Genomic DNA, 19,473 nt, shown 5'->3' with positions numbered 1-19,473 from the left:
CATTTTCATCATCTGAGTCTGATGCCACCAGCAGAAGGTTGATTTTCCCTTTTGGTGGTTTGGGTTCTGTAGTTTCCACATCAGAGTGTTGCTCTTTTAAGACTTGTGAAAGCATGCTCCGTACCTCGTCCCTCTCAGATTTTGGAAGGCACTTCAGATTCTTAAATCTTAGGTCGAGGGCTGTAGCTATCTTTAGAAATTTCACATTGGTATCTTCTTTGCATTTTGTCAAATTTGCAGTGAAAGTGTTCTTAAAATGAACAACACGTGCTGGGTCATCATCCGAGACTGCTATAACATGAAATATATGGCAGAATGTGGGTAAAACAGCAGTAGACATAAAATTCTCCCCCAATGAATTCAGTCACAAATTTAATTAACAAATTATTTTTCTAATGAGCGTCATCAGCATGGAAGCATGTACTCTGAAATGATGGCTGAAGCATAAAGAGGCATATGAATCTTCAGTGCATCTGGCACATAAATATCTTGCAATACCAGCTACAACAGCGCCATGTGAACACCTGTTCTCACTTTCAGGTGACATTGTAATTAAGAAGCTGGCAGCATTATCTCCTGTAAATGTAAACAAACTTCATGATTGGCTGAACGAGAATTAGGACTGAGTGGACTTGAAGGCAATGTTTTACATTGTTTTGTTTTTGAGTGCAGTTATGTAACAAAAAAAAACTACATTTGAAGTTGCACTTGCATGATGAAGAGATTGCACTATAGTACTTCTATGAGGTGCATGGAAAAATACTTTTTTATTTTTAAATGCAAATATTTGTAAGCAAAAATAATATAAAGTGAGCACTGTACACTTTGTATTGTGTTGTAATTTAAATCAAGATATTTGAAAATGTAGAAAAACATCAAACATTTAATAAATTTCAGTTGGTATTCTATTATTTAACAGTGATTAATTGCGATTAATTTTTTAAATCCCAATTAATTTTTTTGAGTTAATAGCGTGAGTTAACTGCGATTAATTGGCAGCCCTATATAATATACATATATAGTGTGCATGTGTGCATGCGTGTTGGAAAGTTAGGTTAACTGAATGTATTCTACTCTCCCTGCAATTCCGTTCACCTATGTTAAATATCCTACAGCACTTTGAAAAGTTGAAGTTATCTTTGTCATTAGAACATAGGAAGTCTGTCGAAGCCAAAATACATGAACAGCGTGTCCTAGCACAAGTTGGGGTGTACCTCTATGCCCAACTGGTTCGGAATTTAGTATCCAAAACAGAGATTAAGAAAAGTACAGAACAAAACAAGTTAAGGAACTGTTACAAACTGGTTGGCTGGATTTTAGTAACATTTAAGTAGTTTTGTAACTTGTAACTATAAGTACTACTATCTGAAATGAATCATAGACTATCAGGGTTGGAAGGGACTTCAGGAGATCATCTAGTCCAACTCCCTGCTCAAAGCAGGATCAATCCCCAATTAAATCATCCATCCAATTTTTGCCCATATCCCTAAATGGTAACCTCAAGGGTTGAACTCACAACCCTGGGTTTACCAGACCAATGCTCAAACCACTGAGCTATCCCTCCCCCCAAATGCATATATTTGAAGCTCACCTTCAGTGTAAGGTGAACATACTGCAAGAATTTGCTTCCCAGAAGGAGGGTTGTTTTGTGACTATTGGGCCTACAAAATGTACCTCAACTGTAAACTCAAAAATAAGAAGTGAGTGAAAGTTCCTAAGATGTTACAATAACCATGAAAAATAGGTCAAGTTGTTTACAACACTGAATGTTGAAACAAGTGGCAGAGAACTAAAGAAGCTGGATTAGTCTAACCCAAAAAGGCCATGTTGATATAATCCAAGGACTGTTGAAATTATGCTGGGTAAAACAGAAGGCGTGGAACCACAAGTTAATATATCAAAACTGGTGTTATGGATAGTATGCCTAATTGGTGGACAAAATAATGAGGGGGATAAACTATGCCAGCCTTGGGCTTCTTATTGAAACTTTTGGGAAAAAATCATCAGTTCAGTTCGGCTCTCCTTCTCTTTTCCCGTCCCACTTTGCATCCCAGTTCATCCCCTACCTGCCAGCACTGCAACTCATCTAAAGGACTTTCTTCCTGAGGAGAAGACCGGCTTGCCTTGCTCCTGTTTAAGGAACTTTTGTTTTCACCTGTGAGTGCTGAAAGTCATCGCATTATCCTACACAATGTAGTCACAGCTCTGTCGGTCCCAGGATATTAAAGACACAAGGGAGAGAAGGTAATATCTTTTACTGGACCAACTTTTGTTGGTGAGAGACCTGAAGAAGAGCTTTGTGCAACTCAAAAGCTTGTGTCTCTCACCAAAAGATGTTGGTCCTATATCTCACCTTGTCTCATTGCATTATCATGTCATCCAGTCCTCAGCCCACCAGTGGGGATTTACGATTAGCAGCACTACAAAGGCACTATATTGAATTCTCTACTCTTGTGGTATTATTTTATGCCCCACTGGACATCGAGGTGCTAAAGGAGCACTCGTGGATAAGGTCGTTGCGTAGAAACTAAATGAATTCTTTGCATCAATCTTCACGGCGGAGGATATGAGGGAGATTCCCAAACCTGAACCATTCTTTTTAGGTGACAGATCTGAGATGGTATTCACCCAAGAGTTCTGAAGGAACCCAAATGTGAAATTGCAGAACTACTAACTGTAGTCTGTAACCTATCATTTAAATCAGCTTCTGTACCAAATGACTGGAGGATAGCTAATGTGACGCCAATTTTTAAAAAGGGCTCCAGAGGTGATCCCGGCAATTACAGGCCTGTAAGCCTAACTTCAGTACTGGGCAAACTGGTTGAAACTATAATAAAGAACAATATTGTCAGACATATAGATGAACATAATTTGTTGAGGAAGAGTCAACATGGTTTTAGTAAAGGGAAATCATGCCTCACAAATCTACTAGAATTCTTTGAGGGGGTCAACAAGCATGTGGACCAAGGGTGATCCTGTGGATATAGTGTACTTAGATTTTCAGAAAGCCTTTGACAAGGTCCCTCACCAAAGGCTCTTATGCAAAGTAAGCTGCCATGGGATAAGAGGGAAGGTACTCTCATGGATTGGTAACTGGTTAAAAGATAGGAAACAAATGGTAGGACTAAATGGTCAGTTTTCAGAATGGAGAGAGGTAAATAGTGGTGTCCCCTAGGCATCTGTTCTGGGCCCAGTCCTATTCAACATATTCATAAATGATCTGGAAAAAGGGGTAAACAGTAAGGTGGCAAAATTTGCAGATGATACAAAATTACTAAAGATAGTTAAGACCCAGGCAGACTGTGAAGAGCTACAAAAGAAGCTCTCAAAACTGGGTGACTGGGCAAGAAAATAGCAGATGAAATTAAATGTTGATAAATGCAAAGTAATGCACATTGGAAACAATCTCAATGCTACATATAAAATGATGAGGTCTAAATTAGCTGTTACCACTCAAGAAAGATCTTGGAGTCACTGTGGATAGCTCTCTGAAAACATCCATTCAATGTGCAGCGGCAGTCAAAAAAGAAAACAGAATGCTGCAAATAATTAAGAAAGGGATAGGTAATAGGACAGAAAATATCATGTTGCCTCTATATGAATCCATAGTATGGCCACATCTTGAATATTGTGTGCAGATGATGTCGCTCCATATCAAAAAAGATATATTGGAATTGGAAAAGCTTCAGAAAAGGGTAACAAAAATTATTAGGGGTATGGAACAGCTTCCGTATGAGGAGAGATTAAGAAGACTGGGACTTTTCAGCTTGGAAAAGAGACGGCTAAGGGGAGATGTGATTGAGGTCTATAAAATCATGACTGGTGTAGAGAAAGTAGATAAGGATGTGTTGTTTACTACTTCTCATAACACAAGAACTAGGGGTCACCAAATGAAATTAATAGGCAGCAGGTTTAAAACAAATAAAAGGAAGTACTTCTTCACACAATGCACAGTCAACTTGTGGAACTGCTTGCCAGAGGATGTTGTGAAGGCCAAGACCATTACAGGGTTCAAAAAAGAACTCGATAAATTCATGGAAGATAGGTCCATCAATGGCTATTAGCCAGGACAGGCAGGAATGGTGTCCCTAGCCTATGTTTGCCAGAAGCTGGGAATGAGTGACGGGGGATGGATCACTTGATGATTACCTGTTCTGTCCATTCCCTCAGGGGCACCTGTCACTGGCCAGTGTCAGAAGACAGGATACTGAGCTAGATGGACCTTTGATCTGACCCAGTAGGGCCATTCTTATATTCACAGTTTCTTTCCTCTTATCCTATCTCACTCTGTTGGCTTTTCATTGCCGTATAGTTGATTTCAGGATTCAATCATCCAAACCTGTCTTGTTTAAGGAGAAAGGATCCAACCAGATGACAGCACTGACCAAGTCACAACTAACCAGGGCCCAAGAAACAGGTGTCATGGTGGACTTGCCATCCAAATCATCCACTGATAACTAACCAGCAGTCCAGTGTTCCAAAAACATCAACAAAACCCGTATTTCACCCATCTTTTCTATCCTGTCTTTCTTCCACCTTTGTGGCTGTCTGTCTGTTAAGAACAGGATGAGTGAAATCTTTCACATCAGGACTGAGAGTAAAATTAACCTTCTCCTGTTTATCATAAAAAATTTGCTCTGAAAATAAGAGATTCTAATATTTTGACTACAAAAGGAGAAAGACATTGATACGGTCTGACTAAGTTTGTTTTGCATAATCACTCAACCACAGTTTCAATAGAAATGCCTGTTTTAATTTCCTGTTCTTTCTTGTGTCTAATTAAACTCAATTTGAATGAATGCTTTTGGGTGTTTGCCAAATAACGGAGTAAAACCAAGGCTTTGTTTAAAGATAACCCTGAACCATGATGCCAGTGCAGTTTTGGGCTGCACATACAACTGCATGGACTGCCATATCACAAAGCAAGGCGGAATAGTATGACTTTGGAATACTGCAGCTATGCCTGGGATGTCATACACGGAGTCATCTCTGTGAACCACATAATAGACAAACTGAAGCGAGTTCAAAGAAAAGCCATGGCCCTAATCAGGGTGGAAAGAGCCAGACTATTCAATTCTTTCATGAAGAGACAGTAATGGAGGGAAAGGAAAACTCTTCACAAATATATGAAGACGTAAACATCAAGAACGGGAGAAAAATAATAAAGGGCAACTCCTCAGAGTCTAACTATCAAGGATGAGGGTGCTACAAATAATGTTAATTAGGGCTGTCAAGCGATTAAAAAAATTAATCGCAAGTAATTGCATTGTTAAACAATAGTATAATGCCATTTATGTAAATATTTTGGATGTTTTCTACATTTTCGAATATATTGATTTCAATTACAACACAGAGTAAGTGCTCACTTTATATTTATTTTTTATTACAAATATTTGTGCTGTAAAAAAATGAAATAGTATTTTTCCAATTCATCTCATACAAGTGCTGTAATACAATCTCTTTATCATGAAAGTTGAACTTACAAATGTAGAATTATGTTCAAAAAATAACTGCATTCAAAAATAAAACAGTGTAAAACTTTAGAGCCTACAAGTCCACTCAGTCCTACTTCTTGTTCAGCCAGTCACTCAGACAAACAAGTTTGTTTACATTTGCGGAAGATAATGCTGCACAGTTCTTGTTTACAATGTCACCTGAAAGTGAGATCAGGCATTCGCATGGCACTGTTGTAGCTGGCCCTGCAAGATCTTTACGTGCCAGATGCACTAAGGAATCATATCTTTGTGCTTTGAGAACAGGGGCCGCTAACAGGGAGTTTCAAGAGGGAGTTTGGAAGGGGAGTGGGAAGGGGGTGAGGTACACTTGCCAGTCTTTAAAACCTTGGTGTAACCTTAACTATAATCAAAATTTCTTGATTTACACAAAGACCCTATCGTTAATCTAGGTAGCTGTAGGAGAGAATGCAGGCAGAAGCCCAGCAGCAGAGTGGGAGCTATCTTGTTTATTGTGCTCAATTTAGCATGTATGATTACGTGCCCTGTGGGTGGGTCGCGTATGTGTGCATTCGGTGCAAGGAGCTCCTGGCCCTCAGAGACCATGTATGGGCTTTGGAGGCCAGGGTGGCGGAACTGGAGGAGCTAAGGGAGGCAGAGAGGTATGTCGATGAGGCTTTCCGGGACACTGTAGAATTGTCTTACCTCTGGTCAGACAGCCCCTGCGCTGTTGAGGAGGATGAAAGGCGCAGGGAAGGAGAGTTGTCAACAGGAGCAGAGGGAAACCTTCCCATAGTTGGGACCCTCCTTTCAGATGATGTTGGGGTATCCTCTCGCACTGAGGTTACCTCTCCGGCGGTGGGAACTCCAGTCATTAGGAAAAGGCCGATGTTAGTAATGGGAGATTCAATCATTAGAAACATAGATAGCTGGGTTTGTGATGACCAGGAGAACCATATGGTGACTTGCCTGCCTGGTGTGAAAGTTGCAGATGTCTCGAGGCATCTAGACAAACTTATGTGTAGTGTGGGGAGGAGCCGGTGGTCATGGTACATGTAGGTACCAATGACATAGGGAAGGGTAGGAGAGATGTCCTGGAGGCCAAATTTAGGCTTCTAGGAAAGAGACTGAAATCCAGGACCTCTATGGTGGCTTTCTCAGAAATGCTCCCAGTGCCACACGCGGGCCCAGGTAGGTGGGCAGAGCTTCAGAGTCTCAATGTGTGGATGAGACAATGATGTAGGGAGGAGGGGTTTAGATTTATTAGGAACTGGGGAAACTTTTGGGATGGGGGAGCCTATACAGGAAGGATGGGCTCCACCTAAACCAAAGTAGATCCAGACTGCTGGCACTTAACATTAAAAAGGTTGCAGAGCAGTTTTTAAACTAAGAGATGGGGGAAAGCCGAGTGCTGCAGAGGAGCATGTGGATCAGACACAGACTTCTCTTAGAGGAGAGTCTTTTATAGAGATCCTCTAGGTTTTAGTCAGGAGGAGAGGATGGAAGAGGATAAAGGATGGGCCAGATCAGACGAGAAACATTCACATAAAAAGAACCTAGCACATCAGAAAAGGACAAATAAAAAAAATAGACAAGTTTTTAAAGTGCTTGTACGCAAATGCTAGAAGTCTAAATAACAAGATGGGTGAACTGAGTGCCTTGTGTTAGAGGATATTGGTACAATAGGCATCACAGAAACCTGGTGGAGTGAGGACAATCAATGTGACACAATCATTCCAGAGTACAAAATATATCGGAAGGACAGAACAGGTCATGCGGGGCAGGGGAGGAGGAGGGAAGTGGCACTATATGTGAAAGAAAATGTAGAATCAAATGAAGTAAAAAATCTTAAACGAATCCACATGTTCCATAGAATCTCTATGGATAGTAGTTCCATGCTCTAATAAGAATATAACAGTAGGGATCTATCAATCACCTGACCAGGACAGTGATAGTGACTATGAAATGCTAAGGGAGATTAGAAAGGCTATCAAAATAAAGAACTCAGTAATAGTGGGGGATTTCAATTATCCCTATATTGACTGGGTACATGTCACCTCAGGATGAAATGTTGAGACAAAACTTCTCAATACTTTAAATGACTGCTTCTTGGAGCAGTTGGTACAGGAACCCACAAGGGGAGAGGCAATTCTCAATTTAGTCCTGAGTGGAGCGCAGGATCTGGTCCAAGAGGTAATTATAACAGGACCGCTTGGAAATAGTGACCATAATATAATAACATTTAACATTTCTGTGGTGTGAAGAACACCTCAGAAGCTCAACACTGTGGCATTTAATTTCAGAAAGAGGAACTATGCAAAAATGAGGTTAGTTAAACAGAAATTAAAAGGTACAGGAACTAGAATGAAATCCCTGCAAGCTACATGGACACTTTTCAAAGACACCATAATAGAGGCCCAACTTCAATGTATACTCCAAATTAAAAAACACAGTAAAAGAGCTAAAAAAGAGCCACCGTGACTTAACAACAATGTAAAAGAAGCAGTGAGAGATAAAAAGGCATCTTTTAAAAAGTGGAAGTCAAATCCTAGTGAGGTAAATAGAAAGGAGCATAAACACTTCTGAAATAAGTGTAAAAACGTAATAAGAAAAGCCAAAAAGGAGTTTGAAGAACAGCTAGCCAAAAACTCAAAAGGTAATAACAATGTTTTTTAAGTACATCAGAAGCAGGAAGCCTGCTAAACAACCAGTGGGGCCCCTCGATGATCGAGATACAAAAGGAGCACTTAAAGACAATAAAGTCATTGCGGAGAAACTAAATGAATTCTTTGCTTCAGTCTTCACGGCTGAGGATGTTAGGGAGATTCCCAAACCTGAGCTGGCTTTTGTAGGTGACAAATATGAGGAATTGTCACAGATTGAAGTGTCACTAGAGGAGGTTTTGGAATTAATTGGTAAACTTAACAGTAACAAGTCACCGGGACCAGATGGCATTCACCTAAGAATTCTGAAAGAACTCAAATGTGAAATTGCGGAACTATTAACTAGGGTTTGTAACCTGTCCTTTAAATCAGCTTCTGTACCCAATGACTGGAAGATAGGTAATGTAACACCAATATTTTAAAAGGGCTCTAGAGGTGATCCTCGCAATTATAGACCAGTAAGTCTAATGTCAGTACCGGGCAAATTAGTTGAAACAATAGTAAAGAATAAAACTGTCAGACACATAGAAGAACATAAATTGTTGGGCAAAAATCAACATGGTTTCTGTAAAGGGAAATCATGTCTTACTAATCTATTAGAGTTCTTTGAAGGGGTCAACAAAAATGTGGACAAGGGGGATCCGGTGGATATAGTGTACTTAAATTTCCAGAATGCCTTTGACAAGGTCCCTCACCAAAAGCTCTTACGTAAATTAAGTTGTCATGGGATAAGAGGGAAGATCCTTTCATGGATTGAGAACTGGTTAAAAGACAGGGAACAAAGGGTAGGAATAAATGGTAAATTTTCAGAATGGAGAGGGGTAACTAGTGGTGTTCCCCAAGGGTCAGTCCTAGGACCAATCCTATTCAACTTATTCATAAATGATCTGGAGAAAGGGGTAAACAGTGAGGTGGCAAAGTTTACAGACGATAATAAACTGCTCAAGATAGTTAAGACCAAAGTAGACTGTGAAGAACTTCAAAAAAGATCTCTCAAAACTAAGTGATTGGGCAACAAAATGGCAAATGAAATTTAATGTGGATAAATGTAAAGTAATGCACATTGGGAAAAATAACCCCAACTATACATACAATATGATGGGGGCTAATTTAGCTACAACTAATCAGGAAAGAGATCTTGGAGTCATCGTGGATAGTTCTCTAAAGACATCCACGCAGTGTGCAGCAGCAGTCAAAAAGGCAAACAGGATATTAGGAATCGTTAAAAAAGGGGATAGAGAATAAGACAGAGAATATCTTATTGCCCATCTTGAATACTGCGTACAGATGTGGTCTCATCTCAAAAAAGATATACTGGCATTAGAAAAGGTACAGAGAAGGGCAACTAAAATGATTAGGGGTTTGGAACAGGTCCCATATGAGGAGAGATTAAAGAGGCTGGGACTTTGCAGCTTGGAAAAGGGGAGACTAAGGGGGGATATGACAGAGGTATATAAAATCATGAGTGGTGTGGAGAAAGTGAGTGAATAAAGAAAAGTTATTTACTTGTTCCCATAATATAAGAACTAGAGGACCCCAAATGAAATTAATGGGCAGCAGGTTTATAACAAATAAAAGGAAGTTCTTTTTCACACAGCACACAGTCAACCTGTGAAACTCCTTGCCTGAGGAGGTTGTGAAGGCTAGGACTATAACAGGGTTTAAAAGAGAACTGGATAAATTCATGGAGATTAAGTCCATGAATGGCTATTAGCCAGGATGGGTAAGGAATGGTGTCCCTAGCCTCTGTTTGTCAGAGGGTGGAGATGGATGGCAGGAGAGAGATCACTTTATCATTACCTGTTAGGTTCACACCCTCTGGGGCACCTGCCATTGGTCACTGTCGGCAGACAGGGTACTGGGCTGGATGGACCTTTGGTCTGACCCAGTATGGCCATTCTTATGTTCATATGTCTCTTCATGCTTCAAACACCATTCCAAAGGACATGGGTTCTGCTCGATAATGATCCAAAGCAGTGCAGACTGACGCATGTTCATTTTCATCATCTGAGTCAGATGCCATTAGCAGAAGGTTGATTTTCCTTTTTTGGTGGTTTGGGTTCTGTAGTTTCCTCATCAGAGTGTTGCTCTTTTAAGACTTTTGAAAACATGCTCCACACCTCATCTCTCTCAGAGTTTGGAAGGCATTTCAGATTCTTAAACCTTGGGTTGAGTGCTGTGGCTATCTTTAGAAATCTCACATTGGTACCTTCTTTGCGTTTTGCCAAATCTGCAGTGAAAGTGTTCTTAAAATCTTTTTTTTTTTTTTAATTAAAATGAACATGTGCTGAATCATCATCCAAGACTGCTATAACATGAAATATATGGCAGAATGTGGGTAAACCAGAACAGGAGACATACTATCTCCACCAAGGAGTTCAGTCAAAATTTTTAATTAACACATTTTTAATAAGCGTCATCAGCATGGAAGCATGTCCTCTGGAATGGTGGCTGAAGCATGGAGGGGCATATAAATGTTTAGTGTATCTGGCACATAAATACCTAGCAATGCTGGCTACAAAAGTGTCATGCGAATGCCTGTTCTCACCTTCAGGTGACACTGTAAATAAGAAGCCAGCAGCATTATCTCCTGTGAATGTAAACAAGCTTTTTTGTCTTAGCAATTGGCTAAACAAGAAATAGGACTGAGTGGACTTGTAGGCGCTAACGTTTTACATTGTTTTGTTTTTGAGTGCAATTATGTAACACTGGAATGTAAGCATTCGAATGGGTTACCTAGGGAGGTGGTGGAATCTCCTTCCTTAGAGGTTTTTAAGGTCATGCTTGACAAAGCCCTGGCTGGGATGATTTAGTTGGGAATTGGTCCTGCTTTGAGCAGGGGGTTGGACTAGATGACCTCCTGAGGTCCCTTCCAACCCTGATATTCTATGATTCAATGAACAAACAAACAAAAATCTACATTTGTAAGTTGCATTTTCACGATAAAGAGATTGTACTACAGTACTTGTATGAGATAGTATTTTTCAATTTATTTCTTTTGTTTATTTTTACAGTGCAAATATTTATAATAAAAATAATATAAAATGAGCACTGTACACTTTGTATTCTGTGCTGTAATTGAAATCAATATATTTGAAAATGTAGAAAAATATCAAAAAATATTTAATAAATTTCAATTAGTATTCTATTGTTTAACAGTGCAAAAAAAGATTAACTGCAGTTTGAATATCACAATTAATTTTTTTGAGTTAAGTGCGTGAGTTAACTGTGATTGACAGTCCTAATGTTAATTAAAATTAGATACAGGCTGGAAATCAGGAAAAGTTCCCCTAGAGTGAGAAGCAAAAGGGGATATGGCCTTCATGGAAGAAACAGTCTCTCCAAGGAAATTGAGGCCCCATTCCTTCTCTTTGAAAATTAACTCTGGTGAATGTACAATAGGGGACAATCCTGCACTGGCCCCGGGACATGGGCTATTTGATCTATGGCAAGAGGGTGAAGAAATGGCTGATTCTTGGAATTGATATAACTTGTCCAGCTTTCCAGACATAATGAAAATGACAAAGTAGCCAAGGCCACATCTCCTTTACAGACACCACACAGCTCTCGATACTGAAAAGATAAACATTCGCCTTAAGCTGAAAGGTGCTCATTAATCACGTGTTACCACTTGGAGGGAGGAGCATCTGACTACAAGCAGCTTTTACAAAGAATAAGTCATGTCAGGTCTTGGGGCTGAGGTGGTCATTACCTGTGCAGGAGAAACAAAGGAGGCAGTCTTTTCTTCAGACCTAAACAAGACCTCCAAGTAGCCAGACCCTGGTAGACACTTCCTCCATCTACAGGATGGTCTTTGAGGAATGCTTCCACCACCACAAATGTGTGTCACTCCTGGGAGAATTCTGTGCTATTGCGTGCATGCATAATTAATGAGCCACACATTTTTTTTGCGCAGAAAAAGGCTTCTGAACATAACATAAGAATAGCCGTACTGGGTCAGACCAAAGGTCCATCTAGCCCAGTATCTGTCTACCGACAGAGGCCAATGCCAGGTGCCCCAGAGGGAGTGAACCTAACAGGCAATGATCAAGTGATCTCTCTCCTGCCATCCATCTCCATCCTCTGACGAACAGAGGCTAGGGACACCATTTTTACCCATCCTAGCTAACAGCCATTTATGGACTTAGCCACCATGAATTTATCCAGTCCCCTTTTAAACATTGTTATAGTCCTAGCCTTCACAACCTCCTCAGGTAAGGAGTTCCACAAGTTGACTGTGCGCTGTGTGAAGAAGAACTTCCTTTTATTTGTTTTAAACCTGCTGCCTATTAATTTCATTTGGTGACCCCTAGTTCTTGTATTATGGGAATAAGTAAATAACTTTTCCTTATCCACTTTCTCAACATCACTCATGATTTTATATACCTCTATCATATCCCCCCTTAGTCTTTTCTTTTCGAAGCTGAAAAGTCCTAGCCTCTTTAATCTTTCCTCATATGGGACCCTCTCTAACCCCCTAATCATTTTAGTTGCTCTTTTCTGAACCTTTTCTAGTGCTAGAATATCTTTTTTGAGGTGAGGAGACCACATCTGTACACAGTATTCGAGATGTGGGCGTACCATGGATTTATATAAGGGCAATAATATATTCTTAGTCTTATTCTCTATCCCCTTTTTAATGATTCCTAACATCCTGTTTGCTTTTTTGACCGCCTCTGCACACTGCGTGGACATCTTTAGAGAACTATCCACGATGACTCCAAGATCTTTTTCCTGACTCGTTGTTGCGAAATTAGCCCCCATCATGTTGTATGTATAGTTGGGGTTATTTTTTCCAATGTGCATTACTTTACATTTATCCACATTAAATTTCATTTGCCATTTTGTTGCCCAATCACTTAGTTCTGTGAGATCTTTTTGAAGTTCTTCACAATCTGCTTTGGTCTTAACTATCTTGAGCAGTTTAGTATCATCTGCAAACTTTGCCACCTCACTGTTTACCCCTTTCTCCAGATCATTTATGAATAAATTGAATAGGATTGGTCCTAAGACTGACCCTTAGGGAACACCACGAGTTACCCTAGGAGGTGGGGTGCAGGGCCACATGGGGATGGGGGAGGGGGTGTCTGAGTGGGGGTGGTGGGACACATGTGGATGGGGTGCAAGGACACATGGGGGTGCAGGAACACATGGAGACAGGGGCAGATGTGCCTGACTGAATGGGAGAGACTAGAGGTCAGCCAGGGTCTGCAACAGGGTCTCTAACAATCCCTCCCTGCCCCCCCAAAAAACCTGTTCCATACTTTCCCCACCCATACCCAACAACCCTACAAGTTCACACCCAGGCTCCTTCCCAGCAATTTACTTCCCTCTCCCTCAGCTCCTCCGTTACCTCTGACTCCCCCAAGTCTTTGCACTGCTTCTGAGGGGTGTGGGAAATACGATCCGGTACTGTCATTTAAATGAATTATTACTCAAAGTTCTGTATTAATATGCCTAGTACGGAATCTATTTGTCAAAAAACATTTCCTGAATCTTTGTTGTTGTCTGTATTGTTACAGACATACTTGCGGACAGGTATTTTGAAATAAATGACCAAAAATAATTGAAACTGGTGTGATTATATTGTGTTATTTTGACAAATAAAATATACAGAATTTTGCAGCATTTTAAAATATTGTGCACAGAATTTGTAATTTTTATTGCAGAATTTCCTCAGGAGTAACATGTCAGGGGATGGATTTGCTTTTATCCTCCCCCTCCAATAAACTGAGGCCTAACTGCTCAGCTGGCTCTATAGTTTGCTGACAGACTTAGTCATGGCTCCCAGACCATGAGAGGGAAGCCTGCTTACCTAGGAGCCACTGATGCTGGAGCCTCCACAAAACCTTCCTGGAACTGTAGGCCCTGGCAGAGCAGGGGTGAGAGGGTGCACTAAGGGCAACACAAGCTTGGCTGCTGCACTTATGTTTTTGCCATGTGGGGGCTGGGATAATACTTTGCATCTGGATAGCTGTGATCAGTGTGGTGCACAAACATTCAGTTATTCAGTCTAAGACAGACATCCTGGGCTGGAGGAACAGTGAAGGGCACGTAGTCTAATATTAAGCAGATGTCTGTGTCCCAGGCAGGGCCCCCCAGCCAGTGCACAGCTCTTAAAGCAGTGTTTGTTTACTGGATTCTAATGTGATTGATTCTCTCCCCTAAGCACAGTCCAGGAACTCAGGGATTATTGGTGACATTACTCACCGGACACCCATGCCAACAGGGGGACTGACCTGTGAACAGCACACTCAGTAATGGGGTGACACTGTTGATGAAGAGACCCCGGATATTTGCTGGCAAAGTGTCTCTGTTCTTCTCTAGGAAGCCACTGGAAGCATATTGAACCTGGGGAAAGAAGCAGAGCAAGGGAAGCAATTTGCCAACCCAACCAAAGCACAGTGGAGCCCAAAGTGTATGGCACCAAGAGCCACGCTGGCAGCACAGAAGAGTCCAGGATGGATAAAAAAAATGTTTAAAAAAAAAAAATGAATTTTTTTATATTTATGTTGGATTTTTTTGATTGTTATTTACATTATAGTAAGTTTTTCTTTTAAAAAATGAACCTGTTTAGTATGAAATCTGAATTTAATACAAAATATGTTAAGGCCTAAACTTATTATAATTTAGTTGTAACATAAAAGATGTTTTGATAAGAGAAGTTTATGTATCCAAAACATTTAAGGTTGCTTTGTTTAATACAAATAAACTTCATATGATGGAATTTAAACACCAAACATCTCCCACACAGCTCCCACTGATGCAGCTCGACATAAATCATGAGCAAAAAGTAAATTATCTAGTAAATAAGCAACGTCTCATTCACTATTTTCTAACATACCAAAATGTAGGATTAATAAGAATCTGAAAATATTAAGCATTATAATTGCTTAAATAAATAGTGTATTCTCCTAAGTACCAAAAAGATGTACCAAGTCTAGAGTAAAGGCTCTGTTTAGTTGTAAATCAACAGATTTTTAATGGTTATATAGAATCATAGACTTTAAGGTCAAAAGGGACCATTACGATCATCTAGTCTGACTTCCTGCACAATGCAGACCACAGAATCTCACCCACCCACTCTCCTGTATCAAACCTGTGTCTGAGCCACTGAAGTCCTCAAATCATGGATTAAAGGCTTCAAGGTGCAGAGAATCTTCCAGCAAGTGACCCATGCCCCACGCTGCAGAGTAAGGTGAAACCCCTCCTAGGGCTTCTGCCAATCTGCCCTGGAGGAAAATTCCTTCCGGACCCCAAATATGGGGATCAGCTAAACCCTGAGCATGTGGGCAAGATTCACCAGACACACACCCAGGAAAGAATTCTCTGTAGTAACTCAGATCCCACCCCATCTAACAGCCCATCACAAGCCACTGGGCGTATTTACCGCTAGTAGTCAAAGATGAATTAATTGCCAAAATTAGCCTATCCCATCATACCATCCCCTCCATAAACTTATCAAGCTTAGTCTTGAAGCCAGATAAGTCTTTTGCCCCCACTACTCCCCTGGGAAGGCTGTTCCAGAACTTTACTCCTCTGATGGTTAGAAACCTTCATCTAATTTCAAGTCTAAAACTTCCTGATAGCCAGTTTATATCCATTTGTTCTTGTGTCCACATTGGTACTGAGTTTAAATAACTCCTCTCCCTGCCTGGTATTTATTCCTCTGATATATTTATAGAGAGCAATCATATCTCCCCTCAGCCTTCTTTTGGTTAGGCTAAACAAGCCAAGCTCTTTGAGTCTCCTTTCATATGACAGGTTTTCCATTCATCAGATCATCCTAGTAGTCCTTCTCTGAATCTGTTCCAGTTTGAATTCATCCTTCTTAAACATGGGAGACCAGAATTGCACACAGTATTCTAGATGAGGTCTCACCAGTGCCTTGTATAACGATACCAACATCTCCTTATCTCTACTGGAAATACCTCACCTGATGCATCCCAAGACCACATTAGCTTTTTTCACGGCCATATCACATTGGCGGCTCATAGTCATCCCGTGATCAACCAATATTCTGAGGTCCTTCTCCTCCTCTGTTACTTCCAACTGATGCCTCCCCAGCTTATAACAATAGTTCTTGTTATTAATCCCTAAATGCATGACCTTGCACTTTTCACTATTAAATTTCATCCTACTACTATTACTCCAGTTTACAAGGTTATCCAGATCTTCCTGTATGATATCCCGGTCCTTCTCTGTATTGGCAATACCTCCCAGCTTTGTCTCATCTGCAAACTTTATTAGCACACTCCCACTTTTTGTGCCAAGGTCAGTAATAAAAAGATTAAATAAGATTGGTCCCAAAACCAATCCCTGAGGAACTCCACTAGTAACCTCCCTCCAGCCTGACAATTCACCTTTCAGTACGACCCACTGTAGTCTCCCCTTTAACCAGTTCCTTATCCACCTTTCAATTTTCATATTGATCCCCATCTTTTCCAATTTAGCTAATAATTCCCCATGTGGAACTGTATCAAATGCCTTACTGAAATCGAGGTAAATTAGATCCACTGCATTTCCTTTGTCTAAAAAATCTGTTACCTTCTAAAAAAAGGAGATCAGGTTGGTTTGGCACGATCTACCAAAGCAAATGAGAATTAACCTTTCTTTAGAAAATAACTGAAGTACAAATAAAAAAGCTGATTGAAATTGATGAATCAAATAGAACAATGGATCTCAAACTATGGGCTGTGACCCCGAAGTGGGTCATGACTCCATTTTGATGGGGTCGCCAGGGCAGAAAGTCCCACAGGGGGTCCAGAGTCCCAGCCATGAGCTGCACAGATGGCAGGGGGCCAGAGCCCCAGCCACAAGCCCCACAGATGGTGATGCTGAAGGGGTAGGGGCAATTTTTTCTAGTGGGGAGGTCACGATTTTATTTTAAGTCCAAATGGGGTCACCAGCACAAAAACTTTGAAAAACACTAAAATAGAGGCTTTCCACTTGGTGATTTAAATCATTATTTAAATTGATGATTTAAATCACCTTGATTAAAATCAATTCATCCTGGAAGAGTCCAGCACAACTACTATTTTGCATTTACTTTTGTATCCTCTTCCCATGGATGCATTTTGACTAAACGCCATGAATGAAATACAGATAATAATACCCAGACACTACAATGGTGGTGCACGGCTGGCAGCATAACTCAAAGATATTAACTTTTTTCTTGCTTTGCATTCCTATCTCTATTCTCTCCCCCTCGTTCCATTAGGGTTGTTATCCTCTCCACTGTGCTCTGTTCCCTCCATTCTCCCACTCCCCATATTTCCTACCTTCAGCTTCCCATTCTCTCTTCTCCTTTAACTAGATGTTAAGTATTTTAATAAAGAATGTCTTAGAGGGTAACCCCTTGAACAAATACTGAATCAAAGTATTAAATCACAGAACATTAGTAACCAGAACTGTGTCTTCCCTTGTTACAAAATTCACTTCCATGTAAATGAGCTGTTTAATACATTATGGCCAAGATTATCGATCCAGGGGAAGTATGTGTTAGAGAGCTTATTCCTTCACTCTTCCACTTCCCTGGTCCTTCTCGCCTGAACCAGAGAGTAACAATACCTGAAGTCCGAAGGTGCAAAAATTTGATGTTTATTGGGGTGAACTTTCAGCAAGCTTAAATCCAAGCTCCTTTTTCCTTATTTTCGAATCCCAACTTACTTCCTGTTTGCCCCTAATTTATAGTAATATTTACACCTATACCTTAACCAATCATTGTATTGAAATTTACCTAACCAATCCTAACGTACTGTAACATGATTAGCCAACCAATTATATCCCACCACCTTAATTAGTTTACACCCAGCAAAATTAATTATACAGCAGACAGAAACAATCACAGAACCAGACAGAGACCATTCAAACAAACATACAAAACAATACAGAAGTGAAGATTTCACAACTACATCTATAAAGACATAAGGGTTTCCCAGCTGTGTCTATTGATAAGTGAGTTCTTACCAGACAGAAAACTATTAAACTAAATTTCCTTTTACATCTTCTAGGCTCTTCCCTTTCTCTGGAGGTGATATATCAGATCACCTTCCTAACAGCCCCCGATTGCCTTATTTCAGTATGACTTAGGAGGGCCTCAGATTGTCACAGTGAGAGAAGGCCCTTACACAGTTTCTTTCTTTTATACCTTTATAACCAGCTAAATAATAAACATATATTGAAATTCTTAAAGTCTAGGCCTTTACAGACAGGCTTGAATATCTATATCCTAACAGTATGTGTTCATCTGTCCTAAATTAAGCTCCTCGGTCTATATTTAAGCATTGAAATAAATGGCCCAATTTTAAAAATGCTGAACACCTAGCTCAGGGGTCGGCAACCTTTCAGCAGTGGTGTGCCAAGTCTTCATGTATACACTCTAATTGAAGGTTTCATGTGCCGGTAATACATTTTAACGTTTTTTAGAAGGTCTCTCTATAAGTCTATAATATATAACCAAACTACTGTTATATGTAAAGTAATCAAGGTTTTCAAAATGTTTAAGAAACTTTATTTAAAATTAAATTAAAATGCAGAACTTATTAGTTCAGTGTGATCCTTGTCCTTGCTTTTCCTTGCTGAGTCTTCCAATGTCTGGTGGCACATATTTGGATACTTTAAGCTACACACAGGCTTCTGAGTGATCAGTTGATAACCGGCTGGCAGGAGGTCAGCAGCTGGAACCCCAGATTGGCAGCTGAGGTAAGTGGAGCTGGCAGCTGGTAGGGCTGAGCAGGGCCGGAAGCCTGGACCCTTTCTGGCAGGGGGCCTGCACTGGAACTCCAACTGGAAGCAAGGTGAGTGAGGCTGCGGTGGGGAGCCTGGCTGGTAAGGGGCCAGCAGCCAGAACCCCAGGGCGGCAGCAGGCTGAGTGGGTCAGCCCACCCAGCTCTGGGGTTTCAGCCGCCGGCTCCTGCCAGCCAGGGTCTCAGCCCACTGCCAGCCTGGGGTTCCTTCACCCAGGCCAGCAGCGGGAGCTGAGTGGGACTGGCAGCGGGAACCCCAGAGTGGCAGCGGGTTGAGCAGCTCAGCCCGCCCTGCTCTGGGGTTTCGACCACTGGCTCCTGCAAGCTGCGGTCTCAGCCCGCTGCCAGCCTGGGGTTTCTTCACCCAGGCCAGCAGGGGGCGCTGAGTGGGACCGGGGGCGGGACCCCGGCTGGCAAGGGGCCAGCAGCGGGAACCCCAGAGCAGCGGCAGGCTGAGCGGCTCAGCCCACCGCGCGTGGCGTAGGTTGCCGACCCCTGACCTAGCTGCTCCCATTGGGCTTGTTAATGTTTGGAAATACAGCAGTGATTCTGGTATTCCGGGCTCCTGGACATAAGGCCACTACGTTTCTCCACCAATGCCCTCCAAAG

The 19,473-nt window shown here is 41.1% G+C and overlaps 1 protein-coding gene across 1 annotated transcript in view; it reads right to left on the bottom strand.

Annotated features, from left to right (window-relative positions):
- LOC123373220 (myosin-IIIb-like) overlaps positions 1–19,473 on the bottom strand; it is a 142,690-nt gene that overhangs the window by 74,505 nt on the left and 48,712 nt on the right. The window contains exon 15 of the mRNA XM_045022086.1: positions 14,356–14,467. Coding sequence (XP_044878021.1) covers positions 14,356–14,467 — 112 coding nt within the window. The remainder of the gene's footprint in view (positions 1–14,355; positions 14,468–19,473) is intronic.

The sequence above is a fragment of the Mauremys mutica genome, chromosome 6 (genome assembly GCF_020497125.1).
Source record: "Mauremys mutica isolate MM-2020 ecotype Southern chromosome 6, ASM2049712v1, whole genome shotgun sequence".
Classification (NCBI taxonomy): domain Eukaryota; kingdom Metazoa; phylum Chordata; order Testudines; family Geoemydidae; genus Mauremys; species Mauremys mutica.
This window is presented reverse-complemented; position numbering and strand designations above follow the sequence as displayed.